The sequence below is a fragment of the Colias croceus genome, chromosome 7, assembly GCF_905220415.1.
Source record: "Colias croceus chromosome 7, ilColCroc2.1".
Lineage (NCBI taxonomy): Eukaryota > Metazoa > Arthropoda > Insecta > Lepidoptera > Pieridae > Colias > Colias croceus.
In genome coordinates this window covers 5,494,603-5,509,911 of record NC_059543.1, presented here as the reverse complement: position 1 = coordinate 5,509,911, position 15,309 = coordinate 5,494,603, and the positions used below count along the sequence as shown (strand labels likewise).

General features: G+C 33.1%; 2 protein-coding genes across 4 annotated transcripts in view; one reads left to right on the top strand and one right to left on the bottom strand.

Annotated features, from left to right (window-relative positions):
* Window positions 1-465: 465 nt before the first annotated feature.
* Window positions 466-8,120, top strand: LOC123693317 (ATP-dependent RNA helicase DDX54). Its single transcript, XM_045638357.1, has 13 exons — window positions 466-744; window positions 917-1,096; window positions 1,348-1,531; window positions 1,784-2,130; window positions 2,271-2,481; window positions 2,879-2,997; window positions 3,486-3,599; window positions 3,898-4,089; window positions 4,456-4,569; window positions 4,874-5,001; window positions 5,639-5,774; window positions 6,311-6,437; window positions 7,910-8,120. Exons 1-13 carry the CDS (start codon window positions 550-552, stop codon window positions 8,092-8,094), a joined length of 2,232 nt encoding a protein of 743 aa, XP_045494313.1. The 5' UTR covers window positions 466-549; the 3' UTR covers window positions 8,095-8,120.
* A 4,976-nt stretch (window positions 8,121-13,096) lies between these two features.
* The window catches only part of LOC123692972 (phosphatidylinositol 4-kinase beta), a 54,667-nt gene continuing 52,454 nt past the window's right edge, over window positions 13,097-15,309 (bottom strand). For 2 of the 3 annotated variants that reach the window (XM_045637828.1, XM_045637830.1), the window contains exon 10: window positions 13,097-15,177. In XM_045637828.1, the coding sequence (XP_045493784.1) occupies window positions 14,996-15,177 (182 nt within the window). In that variant the 3' untranslated portion in view covers window positions 13,097-14,995. The remainder of the gene's footprint in view (window positions 15,178-15,309) is intronic. The other variant, XM_045637829.1, reaches the window with a different exon arrangement.

Sequence of the window (15,309 nt, the reverse complement as noted above, 5' to 3'; positions counted from 1 at the left end):
AATGGTGACGCCATTACAAGTTTGTCTCTTGAGAATAACTGTCAGTGTCATAGGGATCATCTTAGGCCGCGCCGGGTATAATTGCTCAAGCCATTTGGAAGGTTTATTGTGAAGTAGAGTGAATTATTGACATTGTGATTAACAAATATATAAAGCGAGAGACCCCGTTAGTAATGAAAATGTTCACGTTCGTTGACTAGAATACATATTATTATAAAGATCAACTAAAAATACCTTATTATTTATTTCGGGGATGGTTTTTTTTTATATTGTTAGATCTTGGTTAGAATTTAGAATTCATCCCCGTATAGTGCCCGTATATATGTATTCACCTTAGGTATTCACATATTTAATAGAATCTGTGATTATGAAGGAAGTTGTTTAATCTGTCTTTGTCTGACAAATGACATCTGACAATGACATTTAAAACGTTTATTGAATATTGTCACTTGTCAGCTGTCACAACACAACCTAAGTATTTGCACGTGTTGAAAAGCAAAAGAAAATTTATTAAAAACTTAAGTAATGTGTAGTTAAATAATTAACATAATGTTGCCGCCAAAAGACGTTGGCAATGAATTGCCAGGTTTCGAAGCCCCTCATGAAGATATAACAAAAAAAGATGGACCAAGTAACAAAAAGAAGAAAAATTCAGGAGGCTTTCAATCTATGGGCTTTAGCTTTCCAGTTCTAAAAGGAATAACCAAGAGAGGCTATAAACAGCCCACACCAATTCAAAGAAAAGTATGTTGTGTATTGTTGATTTTATTTCAGAAGACATTTATATTTTGTAGATGAAGGTTTTCCTGCATGGTCAATTACTAGTTATATGATGTTGAATGTTATACTAATTGTATATAAAAATAAGTGATAAAAACACTGGACAAAACACTAAACTATATTAATATCTTTACAGACAATACCAATAGCACTTGAGAACAAAGATGTTGTGGCCATGGCTCGCACGGGGTCTGGAAAAACAGCCTGTTTCGTACTACCCATACTTGAGAAGCTCACCTCGCAAGCACATAAAGCCATGCCTGGCAAAAACATGAGAGCTCTTATTCTATCTCCAACTAGGGAATTGGCTTTACAGGTAATGAGTTTAAATACATACTTAGGAAATTAGTCACAATGTAGAACAGATAAGTTTAACATTTATATTAAAAGTAATAACACATATTATGTAGAAAGTAAATTAGTTCTTAAGATAAAAATTATCAATGTTATTTAATAATTTCTTAATTTAAAATATATTTCAATATTTAAATGTTACCTGTATATCAAACATGTATTTATGAAACAAACTCAGACAGCACATGAAAAGATTTATGTTTTTTTTTGTAGACTATTCGTTTTGTCCGAGAACTAGGCAAGTTTACTGGACTAACATCAGCAGCTATATTGGGAGGAGAATCAATTGACAGTCAGTTTGCCATAATGTCTGGCAATGTACCTGATATTGTAGTGGCTACTCCGGGACGTTTCCTGCACATATGTATTGAGATGAACCTCAAATTAGACAATATCAGTATGTATTCTTACTTCATGGCATTGAATGTTTCAATTTTGATGTTTAAAACTTTTCATAATTTGATTTTTTTTTTTTCATATTGTTGCATGATGCAGCTCTACTCGAGACATCAACAAAATAAGTAAAATAGATTTAACGTCCGAAATAATTAGAATAATTAATACTTATAAAGAATGATATGCCAGCACAATAAACTGTAAATAAATAAATGATAATAACAAATCACAGCCATACTTTTTTAACTTCCAGAGGTTGTAGTATTCGACGAAGCGGACAGGCTATTTGAGCTTGGTTTCGGAGAGCAACTACAAGAGATAGTCGCAAGATTGCCCACAAGTCGTCAAACATTGTTGTTTTCTGCGACGCTACCTAAAATGCTTGTTGAGTTCGCTAGAGCTGGTCTAACAGATCCAGTGTTAATACGATTGGACGTTGATTGGAAACTGCCTTCAACATTATGGCTGGGTTGGATTTATGTGAGGGCTGAGTTGAAAACGGCAGCGCTCTTGCTTTTACTAGACAGAGTGTTGACTCCCACCACTCCGCAGGCAGTTGTTTTTGCTGCTACTAAACATCATGTGGAATATTTACATTTAGTAAGTATTATGTCAGTCAGGGTAATACAGTCACGTTATGGAGCAAGACGACGATTATGATATCTTTGAATCTTGCAAAAGAAGTTTCACTTCTGACACGTGAGCTCGGCTTTATTAAATAAACCCAAACCTATTTCCAGATACTAAAACAAGCAGGCATAACCTCCACCTATGCTTACTCGGGTCTCGATCCATCTGCCAGGAAGATAGCTCTCGGCAAGTTCACAAATAAGAAATGTTCAGTTCTTATTGTTACTGATGTAGCGGCCAGAGGGTTGGACTTGCCGTCACTGGACACTGTCATCAATTATAACTTCCCCGCTAAGCCGAAACTGTTTGTGCATCGAGTTGGTAAGATTTTAAAATTACAAACATATTATTTTAGTACTTATAGTTGTTTGATAATCATGTCTAGTAAAAATGGCAAGCAAATTTTTCCAGCATTTTCGTATAGAAACATGAATAATTATATTTATAATAGATATTTAATTTTAAATACGTAGAATAACTATTACGTTATATGAATAGTTTGAAAATAATGCTATCTCGAATCTCTACTTAATATATAAAAATTTTGTGTTAGTTACAACACTTATATCTTAAGAATGACTAAATTGATGATTTTTATTTGTTTTAAAGGCGAGATGCAAGTTTTAAAGAAAATATAAAACTAAATTTTCATTAATAAATAGACGCATACATCAGGAACTACAAAATTTGTCTCATCTATAAACTTCGTAATGGTCAGGTCGTAGTGCTCGTGCCGGGCGGGCGGGACGTGCGTTGTCCTTAGTGGCTGCTGAAGAACTAGCACATCTATTGGACTTGCAACTTTTCCTTGGAACCGATTTGATACCGCCAAATCAGGTAGTTTATTTTTTTATTTGCCCTCGCTTTTTCATCTAGTTTAATTCATATGTTATACGCTCAGTCTGGCGTCAGTTCAGTCCATCAGTTTAATCCGGCTTAGACTGATGCCAGATCATGGATGAAAAACACGGTATATTTTGAATCATCAGTCCGTCAGTCAACCGGTTAGACGATAATTCTCTCGTCATTCTGAGCAGACTGATGGACTGAACTGACGCCAGACTGAGCGTGTAACCTATGTCTAAGTGGTATATTATGTGAATTTGTATTTGTTTGGAATGTAATCCAATGAATACGTGATTATTTTTAATGTATCATTTGTTGAAATGGTTCTTAAATGTTTTGTGAAACCTTTATTTTTTCATTTTTGTCAGACTACTGCCTTAAAAATTTCGTGACAATTACTGTCTAATTGCAATAGTATCTACAAATATGAATTAAATTGAATTTAGTTTTCGTTTTAAATATTGTATATACTTTAATAGATTGAAGAGACTGGCACAGACTGTCCCAGTGGAGTCTGGGGTTCGATGCCGATTAGTTTATTAGAGCTCAGACACCAGGATGTTATGGCGTGGGAGAAGAATTACTCGGAAATAGTGAGTATAACAAAATAAAATACTTGATATACTAATACGTTTTTGAAACTTGATATCCATTTACTTTTTTGAGTATATTAAACTATAATTAGAAGTCAGCAAAGTCATTTACAAGATATTTTTGGTCAAGTAGCATTAGTAAAAGTAGGTTAACCGTTAAATAATATAAGGATGGAGATTTTTGTGTTTACTGATCTTTTACATAAATGTTAATACATTTTTACTACAATAACAAGGACAAATTATAGAAAATAATGGCATTTGTAAAGCTGAAATTAATCATTATTTTCTCATATAGGAAGACGCCAGTCGAGTATGCGGCCGTGGTTGGCAACAATATATAAAATGGCGGGAACCAGCTTCAGCAGATGCAAACAAACGTGCGAAACAGTTGACCCCGCCCACCGCGCCACACCCCTTTGTGATTGACCAATCAGAGCGCGCTGCTGACGAGCTTGTGGAGCAGATAAAGAACTTTCGACCTAAAGGCGTAAGTGTTAAGAGCCAATTTCTTTTGTTAATCAGTATTAAGTCGAAATTTTAGACGAATGACTTGGCTATTTGAAATGTAATTAAATAAGTTAAAATCTTGGTAAAAAAACATGAATATTATTTACCTTACCTTATTAGTAACTAGCTTTCCACCCACGGCGTTTCCTGCTGTGTCTAAAGTCTACTTAATTAAAATTATATGAAACCTTTCTCTTGAATCATTCTATCTATTGAAAAGAACACATAACTATCAGTTGCGTAGTTTTAAAAATTTAAGCATAAATAGGGATATAGGGACAGAGACAGCGACTTCGTTTTATACAACGTAGTAATATGTTATTACATATTTTTTTATTCATTTCAGACGATATTAGAGCTAACAGGACGAAACGATTCTCCAATGTACCTAGCAATGAAAGCCAAGAGGCGTGTTCACGGCAAAACCGTACAAAAGACTAGAAGCAATAAGGATGGACAGGTACAAAATGCTTTACAAGTATTATACTTATTTTTTTTTTTCAAATATTACGTATAATAATTTAATTATCAGAAAATTAAAAACTTAGTAATTTTATATTCTTGTTAAAAATTATGATATCCAAAAAAATATATACCGGCCGAATTGATAACCTCCTCCTTTTTTTGAAGTCGGTTAAAAATTAAGCATATTAAGAAGAAAGCATAAGGATATATTTCTAATAGAATGAGTCGTAGAGTCATATTGTGATATTGAAATAATTTAGTCAGTGAAAATAAATCTAGCTGCTAATTATAAATTTCAGGGTGAACTAGAAATCTTGAATCAAAATGGATCAGAAAGTTCAGAAAAGAATAAAAAGAAGAGGAAAGCAGTGGTTCGCGATGAAAACTATATACCACACTTTGCAAGTGATCAACACACTGAATCTGGGTAAGTAAATTGATTTGAATCAATTTAATTTCTAATTTTACACTTATCGCTATAAATATAAATGATATAAGTAGATATGAAGGAACAAAAACTGTTACAAGTGCTATCTGGTATATAAATTTTTATGTTAAATTAATATTAAAAATATGCATTTTTCTATATCGAGAAAAAGAAATAATATTCAGATGCATTTCCAATTTCATATGGTACATTTCCAAGAATCAGTAAAATTCGTACCTACAACTACATATTTTGTCGTCAAAATTTTGTATATATATATATATATCTGTCCTAATTTCACATGCTATTCTTGCATTTAATATTTCTTTCGCATGTGTACAAGCATAATTCGTTGTTTAAATTATTATGTACTAGCTGCTCCGCGCGGTTTCATCCCCGTGGCTTTACTCCTGTTGGTCGTAGCGTGATGTTCTATAGCCTATAGCCTTCCTCGATAAATGAGCTTATCCAACACTGAAAGAATTTTTCAAATCGGACCAGTAGTTCCCGAGATTAGCGCGTTCAAACAATTAAACAAACAAACTCTTTATAATATTAGTATAGATGTGTTGATTGTTCATTTGTGATGAGAAAATAAATAAAGTTATTAAATAATTAATTAATTATCTATCTCCAGTATGTCAGTGAACTTCGCGAGTAACGCTGCGCAGGCGCAACTGGACGTGGTTGCGGACTGTGGGGACGGGGCGAGGGCCAACCGCGCGCAACTGCGCTGGGACAGGAAGAGGAAGAAGATGGTGCACGTTGATCCGGTACGTGGATCAAACTAAATAAAAACTCTAACATTTACTTATTCTATAAGACTTCTTCTAAAAGCACTTTTTAATCGTCAAAAATAATGATAGTTTTGATGCCATTTCTTACAAGTAGTTGACCGATTTTGATGGCCCGGATCGAGGTGCCTGATGTGGGGTCATTTTCTATCTTACTGGAATGTACAATGTAAGGTCCAGTCAGTTACAGTGTATAATCACACACACTATCCTCACACACACATACACAACAAGTGTCATCAATCATAAATGCATATTGATGACACTTGTTGTGTATTATCGGCAATAATTCGACTCAACCTTAATTTTTTTTATTCATTTCAACTTTTAGCAGTGTTTATGAATTGACCCACTTTAAACGATAGATTTAATTCCAACTTTGCATTATCAAGAATCAGTTATAATGCAATAATTTTTTGAGTTACCTAATGTTATTGATTTTTTTTTTTGACTGTTTTATTTTAAGTACTTGCCTGTTTCCATTATAAATGTATAACAATATTAATTCGCAACAGGACGGCGGTCGCAAAATGATCCGCACGGAGAGCGGCGGGCGCGTGCCCGCGTCCTACCGCAGCGGGAAGTACGACGAGTGGAAACGACGCAACCATGCGGACGGGGATGTGACGGGGCAGAAGCTGCGTGAGTACACTATATTGTCGCATTTATTCACAGTATCTGTTCACTAGACCGTTATACTCATGTCATAATGTAGCGAGGAAAAGTAAAGACGTAGTTACAAAAGCCGAGTAAGTTTATTATATCATTGTATTTACTCATGTTATATCTGGCTAAACTACCACCAATCTAATAATCAATATGTACTGTATTATCACTGATTTTGTCTAAAAATCTTATTTTAAGAAAGTGCAATTAGCTTTTTCCACCCTATCCTTATTTCTGTTGCGTTATAAGTAAAAACTATTTGATTGATAATAATTATTCTTGATGTACAAGTTTATGGTTTTTCTTGTAGTTATGTAAAAAAGTTGTTTATTCATTTTCTGTTGCATCAACTAATACAATGTTATAGTCGAGCCAATTTAATAGGCAACATTTGACGTCTATCAATTTTATCTACGAAGAGAGGTAACCTGCTTAAAAACATCGATTAAAGTGAATTAGTCGATACGGATTTGAAACATTTGTCAATCGAATTTATTAATTTATGATGATTTTTATTCACAAGTAATCAATGCATTCGATTCTAGATGTCAGATTTCGATTTTTAGAGTAACGTCTCTAGTATTTAAAAAGAAAAAAGGTTTATTGACACAAAATTGTAGCGACGTCAGTTCTTCAATTCAGAAATTGTTTATTATGTTTAGTATGGTTTATCAGTAAAATGAAATCTTAAAATTACTTGTATCGGTCATCATTATTATAAATATGTAATCGTAATTGAAAAAAGTTAAGCAAATGTGCAGTTCTAACAAAACGAAATATCATGTTATTCTATGTCGTCGTTACTAGGTTACGTTGTTGAATTTTGTTGAACTGTCAAATGTTGCCTATTAAAATGGCTCTACTATAATCTATAGAATCGTTAATTAATTTTCACTTACGCCCTTAGTACACCGACGCATTCGTGTGCGGCAGCGAAACAACGAAAAATCTTTCAGTAGTATGGCAGGTTTTCGCATATGATATGTCTCACTCTAGCACATAGATAGATGAAATAGTTGCGTCCTTGTCAGTATTGTTTCGCAAGGAACTGCGAAATGGCCAAACACAGACGCTTAAGTTTCGCTAGTGATGTTTCGCCTCGCAAAGCGTGATCGCGTTCTGTCGGTGAGGACAGATATTCGCGCCATGGATGCCGAAAATACTGAATTATTTTTGCATTCTATTCGAGATTATCCCGTATTATACGCAATTGGACACGCAGAGGTAGAATGGAGAAAACTTCAAACATGGAGAAAATTACAATGGCATATCATTGCGAAAAAGTTGCGAAAACATTGCTGTGTACTAAGTACTAACGTTCCGCAGATATTTCGTTACGCAGTAGTTTCGCAGAGATTCGCTGCCGCATACGAATGCGTAGGTGTACTAAAGGCGAAAACGTGTGTAAAAAATAATTTATAAACGTATAATTTGTTATTATTCCACAGCATCAGAGTTCCGTCCCCGCTGGGTGAAACACAACGAGCGTGTATCAAAGAAAATGCACGGAACTAACGAAATGAGAGATTCGCAGCAAATCGTCAAGGAGAGGATACGAAAGGACAAGATCAAACAGAAACTGAAACACAAGGGAAAGGGAAAAGGCAAAGGGAAAGGCAAAAAGAGAAAGTGATGTGTATAATAAATGTGAGATTTGAATTTGTGTTTTATTTACCACCAAAGACATATTTTTCTTTAGCTGTCTTCGATTCTTAGTTCTACTTATGTGCGTATGGAGCAATTAATTAGAACAGTCATTAAGCATAGCACTCATAGCACTAATATAAGATACCTTCTCCATAGATACTGCTTTCCGAATCGGTGGTAAATGTTAAAAACACAGGTTAAAAATATGTATTGACGTTTCAAAAATGCTCCTCGAAGAAGTCTAAATAAATGTTTGAGTTTGAGTTTATGTTTTTTACAAAAGTAGTGAACCGATTTTAATTATTATTTCACTAATTAATAGCTTTATTATAATAGGCTATGTTTTATTTCGTTGTGCTGGGTCTACCTGGGCAGAGCCAATGAGCGGCTAGTATACATATAGCCTATTTCCCTCGGTTAAACGGCTTGACCAATTTCGATAATTCTTATTATGATATGTTCGTTAGAAGGATCTCATGAAAGAAAATCTCAAGATATTTGAAAATTAATAAAATGTGAAAACTTAATGGCCATTTACACTTGACGTTTTTGAAAATTTTGAATTTTCGGGTAGACAACAACGTCTGTCGGGTCAGCTAGTATTTGATAAAAATAACCGGCATCTTTAAAGAAGGTAACTACTTCTCTTCAATAATTCAAACTACGTATACAATAATTATTATTTACTTCAGCTTTCCTGCTATTTTTTATTTAACCTTGGAAATCAATATGTCAACAGCCACAATCAATAGAACATTTTTGGCAATATCTTTCCTTATTAACGAAATACTCATTTATTTTTTTCAATAAAATATGTAGACACATAATGCACATTTTGATATTGATGTAAAAAAATAAATTTCAAAATAAAAGACGCCAATTTGGTTCATGGTTTAATAGGTAAGCAATAAAAATCCTCAAAAATCATAGTATAGTTATATTTAAAAAAAGATAGACATTAGTTATTTACCTAAAATTATCTGTACACGTCGATAAATAACAAGCAATAATCGATTTGGAGGAGAAACATTGAATTTGGACTGAATCATATTCTGGTATGTAGAGAAAACATATTTACAATTTTAAGAGAATCTATCAAACATACGATTATAGAATACCATATATGTATAATATAAAATAAGGTACATTATATACTTATAAGCTATCAACACGTCAGTCGACACACCACAATAATATATCAGCGAATACAGTTCGAGCACGCATTACAAAAATTTTGTTCGAAAATTATATTCACGTCTTTCAAGCACATACACCGACACACATACAACAGCCTTAATATATTTAAAATATTTTTCTTCAAGCAGACAATTCTCTCGATTTATACACAAATCGATAAAATACATAAGATTTACTAAACATTGCTTCAATGTTTTCCGAATTACAAACACCGCTTGTTTTGGTATCTAACTTAAATTTACTTTTCGATAACTATCAGAGTTCCCCGTTCAGAATTGAAAAGTCAGAACATACAATGTCGTCACGATAAAGTTTACTTATCGTGACGATATTGTATTGTCGTGACACTCGTAAATGACCAACTCTCGTATTTTTACCAATATAAAAATGGAATGCCTTTTGATATGGTGTTTAATACTATGTTTGCAAATACCGTTTCCACGTGCATCACTTCAACAAAATAATCCACAAGAAACATTCAAAATTCATCATCTGAATTATTAACATACAATAATAAAATATTGACATACAATTAATTATTTATTGCATTCTGTAGACTTATTTATATTGAGTAGATGGAAAAATATAAGCGAATTTCTTTAGGATAAAGCTTAAAATTTGGCAACAATCTTATTCACGTTTATGGATTGAAAAAATAGCGCATATATTTTTCGTAATGTCTTAACAAATTATAATTCTATTACAGATCCACTCGACAAATACAGTAATCGTAAATAAAGGTACACATTATTATAAATATCTAACTAAAAGACTTGACAAAATATCTTAACAAATTGGTATTTTTTTTTTTGTATTGACTCAACTTTCCGTTCAATTCACAATCAGCGACAATGTAAACGACGCTACGATTTAAATATTATCAAAAAAGTGTATAATAAGTAACTAATGAAAGTATTCTTTCACAGCTCGCGTCACTATAATTTTATCTAGATAGTATCATAGTAGTAGGGGAGCCCAAGAGGGGATTTTGGGATTTACTCGAGCGCGTCAGATTACTATAAGGGACGGTACCTTAGCTATTCATTAGTACCTCTAGTCAATATGAGCAGTTATGGTTGGTGGGTGCGCTCAGGGGCCCCGCTGGAAAATTTGAATAATCCATAATTCCCTAAGGTTGAGCTCGAATCGTCAGATTAGCGAAATGGGGACTTCTTATATTGTAATTAACCCCCCCATATATTAATCTGACGCGCTCGAATAATATTACTTTAATTTTTTACCCTTTCTTCATAGCGATTAAATCGCCACTTAAATCGTCAGATTAACGTATACTATTTCTGTGCCTCCAGTGAATAAGGGAGTAAGACGAGTTATTCCCTTTGGTTTTTATTGCACCATTGGATTCAGCTCGTCAAAATACACAACATATCAAAAGGTCATATCTCTAGCTGCATCCTAACCCAGTTTTTCGAATGACCCAAACGGTATAAGTAGGGTGTGATAAACGGTATAAGTTACCTTATCCATCATTTTAGGCAATCGCAAAGGAACTATTCGTCTCGAGTCAAAATAACCCACGAACACAAAGACATATGTGTAGTTATACTTTTTGAATAAAGACTTAATTCATTTTGTTCCATCCGTGCTAACACTATTTTAGTATAAACGCAGTTGTGTCATTTTTCTAACATGAGCATAAAGTAACAACTCTTAGTGTCATTGGTTCAAGTGACGACATGAGACAGTTTTGCATTAATGCCGTGTTACTATTGGTCTATTTGAATACTGCACGGAAACAACGGACACTATTCCTTTTTGCTTAATAATATTTTTCAATCTTTTTTTATTTATCAGTTAACTTGGGATACTGATAATATTTCTATGGAAATTAACTATTTTTTGCAATAGATATTAAAAATACAGTTTTAATTAACACATTAAGTCCTAATATTATACTCCTTGTTTATATAAATACGGAACGATAATTGAATCATCTAAAAAAAGCCAACAAAAATGTTAAACTTATAATATTTTCTTCTTATATTTGGATAAGTTTTATAAAAAATAACTGGTTTTTAATCTTTTTTTTTATTTAATCTAACTACAATAATACTATAATAATTATAGACGCATAGAAAAAAAAAATTATAACCAGTCTTGACAATTATGAATATTGTGTTCTCTCTCATATAGCGTTTTAGCCACTGTAATTTGCCTTTTTATAGGAAAAAAATCCGCAATATCGAAACTATTTTGGTCCTGCATTATCGTAAACATATTATGGATACTCTGGTACCATATATTTTGAAAAAATTTGGATATTGTCACGTAGAGTCTCTTCAAGTCGTATTTGCATCCAAGGCACCTTCAAATCTGTGCTTAATTTTTTCATAAAATCTTTGCGGCTCATTGTTTTTTCTTTATTTATCTATATTATTTTGATATTATAAGATATAGAAATTGTTAAAATTCCATATCATGCCGTAAAATATTGCCACTGACCACCTATAACTTTCCCTGTAAGGTAACTGAACATACCTACAGGAATATGGTTTTCGAGCTTCTCTTATCTCTTAATAGTGCTTGTATCCTCAATGTATAACCACCATGACATATTCGGTTTTTCTCCAGACAACATCTTCAGCCACCCAATCCTCTTGCTTGGAGTCCAAATCCAGCGGAGGACAATAATCGTCATTTACTAAAATTGAAGGGTTTTCGTCCTAGTGTTAAAGTTTTCTGGATCCTATTTTATACTCAATATATAGTATATAATACTATATCATGTAAAACGTGACTTGGAAAAAAAATATTCAAATAAATCAACACAAAATATTTTTTTTTAAACAATCGTAAAAGTTACGAAAAGCCCAATTATACGTCAAAATGACGTACAACATCCTCTTTACTACAAAATGGCGGAATTTACCGGGATGAGCCAACTATGTACTGCTAGGTCTCGACGGCTAATGAGTTGTTTCTGGATTTCGAAGCGATTCGATGGTAAATATAGAAAAGACAAAGTTATTTCGCCGCGGTGTACATTAAATTTACGTAGATTGGACTTCTAGGGTTAAATGCATAAACACCTACATGTTGTTTTGTTTTTATTATATTTAATAACGATAAAAAATCCGTTGATTTTATTCGTTTTTCAAACTACATGCATGGTTGTTCCACTAAAAGGCCTCAATTGAGTCATAAAGTACACAAATTTCAAGCATAATAAGTCGCATCATTTCTATAAAACCAAAACTGGCAATAATTTAAGTTGTGTTATGCGACTATGAACATAGTGCATTAGGGCATAAGTCGTTATATTGCAAAGAGCAAAAAAAAAATTATGTGAATACATTGAGTTATTCCATGAAGTACTCGTTCATAAGGGCACAACTACAAAAAAACACGAAAAAAGTATATTTATGGGGTTGTTACAATATCTGTTTATATGTAAAACTAAAGTCTAACATCATATCTTACCCATACAAGCTTAAAAATTTGAAGTTATAAAGATTTAGTGTTGATATATAGTTTTTTGTCTCTCCTGAAAAGTGCTGTTTTTGAGTTATTCCCTTATTCACTGGAGGCACAGATTTTTCAGTGACGTCCTGGAGCATGCAAAATATCAATATCTAACGCGCTTGAGTATTTCCAAGCCAATTTTTTTCTTTTTTAAATTAAAAAAAAATCAAAAAACCCTTCCCCACCGCTAAAAGTGAAAACATTATAGGACCTTTTTTTCTCGCTATGGTCTAATCTACCAATTCTAATAGGTTCCCGTGACGCTCGAGTAAATCCACATTTAGCATCCTGGGCTCCCCTACTATAGTTGGTGTCTTGGACATGTCTATCTAACATTGTCTAAATCATAACTATACAAATTACAATAATTTCCAAGTCTAACTAAATCGTTTACACGCCTAGCTTCCACAGATCCACACAGACAATTTACATTAAAACTTATTCGGATAATAAACCTAAATCTAAACCATTTCACGCCTGAAACAATCAGTCTTCTCTTTGCGAAAATTATTTTTATATATTTACATTTCCTGACTTACATCTGCATGTTCATTTACAAGGGAACCAGTAGGCGCTACTAAACCAAACATATTATACTAAGGCTTTGATTATTATTTAGTATTATTATTAGATTAAATTTATTTTTTGATGATAAGGCGTTGTCTTTGATGGATAGAGAAAACGTAGCGAGGGGAAATATTTTGAAATAATTTTTTTATGGCTGAAATTTCTAAAATAATACCCAATTCAGGAAAATATAGTATTTCACATCGATACGCTTTCACATTGTAATCTTTTGAAAAAAAATCTCAAGTGAACCAAACTAAAACATAGCCAACCAAGATCTTACATTACCGATGCTCAAAATAATCATTATTTTGGCATCTTTACTTATGCGTAAGTAAATGAGACAAAACATATAATGTTTATCATAATGAAACATTTATAAAATACGATGGAATAAAATAAATAAACGAATTGCCGTCACGACGAAGTGTGAACGAACTTTTGATGTACTAAACACATTCTACAGAAAACTACAATGGACGGGTCAAACAAATGTTCAACAGAACAATACTATGATATTGATTGGTTCATATATTTAATGTATACATGACGTGTGTGTATGGCACAAATATTAAAAAAAACTTCTCGGTTGAACATTTAATGCGCAAAAAAACTATTTTTCTCGAAACTACTGCGTCTTTATATAAAGACAGTGTGACGATGAAAATATAAAATGTTATGTTTTGAATATAATTTCAGATCATATGACGTTGTGGTGAGTTCAAGTATGTAATTTTATGCCATGTCATAATTCATTTGGATATTATATCAAATGTAATCGCACAATCGATGGATAAAGATATTCCTTTAATATTACGGATAATACATAAGTATTATTACACGATAAATCGTATTGATGTTATTTCGAATAATATTGATTTCGAGATTTTTGTTGCATTTTACCAAATTATACATTTTAGTCTTGGTAAAAAGTTCGTGATATTTTCACTTCAGTGATGTGTCTAAATCTTCTTCTATTGCTTGATTTGTATATAACCAAAAAACCTTCATTTGTAATTGGTATGAATTCCTTTCTGTGAAAACTTTGTTTCAATATGTATGTTCAGAAAGTTATTGTTTTTAACCTGAGAAAGTAATGAGGGTTTCTACCCTCATTTCATATTCTTTTCAATAATGTACTGTCACTATGTACCTTTAAGTGTTTTATTTCTAGACCCAGAATTAACACCGCTTATGCGTGCTGTTATAGCCACAGTGTTAATAGTCGCTTTATAGTATCTCGTATGTTAAGATAGAAGATGTACTAGAAGCGACTATTAAAACGTGACTCTATTTAGAGCAGTAGACAGAGTTTTTATGTAGAGCTGGCTGGCGCGATAACACAATTCCTTTGTTATATTACTGTCATTGGTAGTAACAAATATCTATGTATAGTGCCACAAACTTATCTGACCCGGTGACAAAAACTGGAACTACGTGCCACCATTTTGAAATGTCACATTTTCACAGACTTTTCATACGGAATATTTTGTTTAAATAAAAAGAAAGCGACATCAGTGACACTGTCACCGGGTCAGATAAGTTTGTGGCACTATAGAGCGGGCGAACGCGGCTAGAGAACATTTTTCATATGTCAATCATGGTTGCTATAATATGTCTCTATGTAGAGCGGGCAATCGCTACAGTATACCATTAGTATAGTACTGGTAGTTATCGTAGAGTCGGGTGGAGAGCGAATGTAGAGCGTCACTGACGAGTCTATCCACGAGCTGACGCAGTTGGGGTTCCGTACGACCGATGTGGAAACGAGCTCGGAATGAAGATACGGAACTACTGCTTCGGAGACACGCCAGTTGACCACCTGTGAATAGAATAGTCGCTGTTAGCACTCGAAAATGTTATTTGTTAATACTAATATACAGGATGTTCATATTTAATGAAAATCAATAGCCATTGGATGTCATATGATACAGATTGTTCATGTATAATAGAA

Excerpts from the sequence above, each read along its gene's own strand:
- LOC123693317 (XM_045638357.1), top strand. The coding sequence starts at position 550 with ATGTTGCCGCCAAAAGACGTTGGCAATGAATTGCCAGGTTTCGAAGCC. Across the intron at positions 2,482-2,878 it reads ACTGTTTGTGCATCGAGTTG|GTCGTAGTGCTCGTGCCGGG; the intron begins GTAAGATTTTAA and ends CGTAATGGTCAG. Across the intron at positions 3,600-3,897 it reads AGAAGAATTACTCGGAAATA|GAAGACGCCAGTCGAGTATG; the intron begins GTGAGTATAACA and ends TTTCTCATATAG.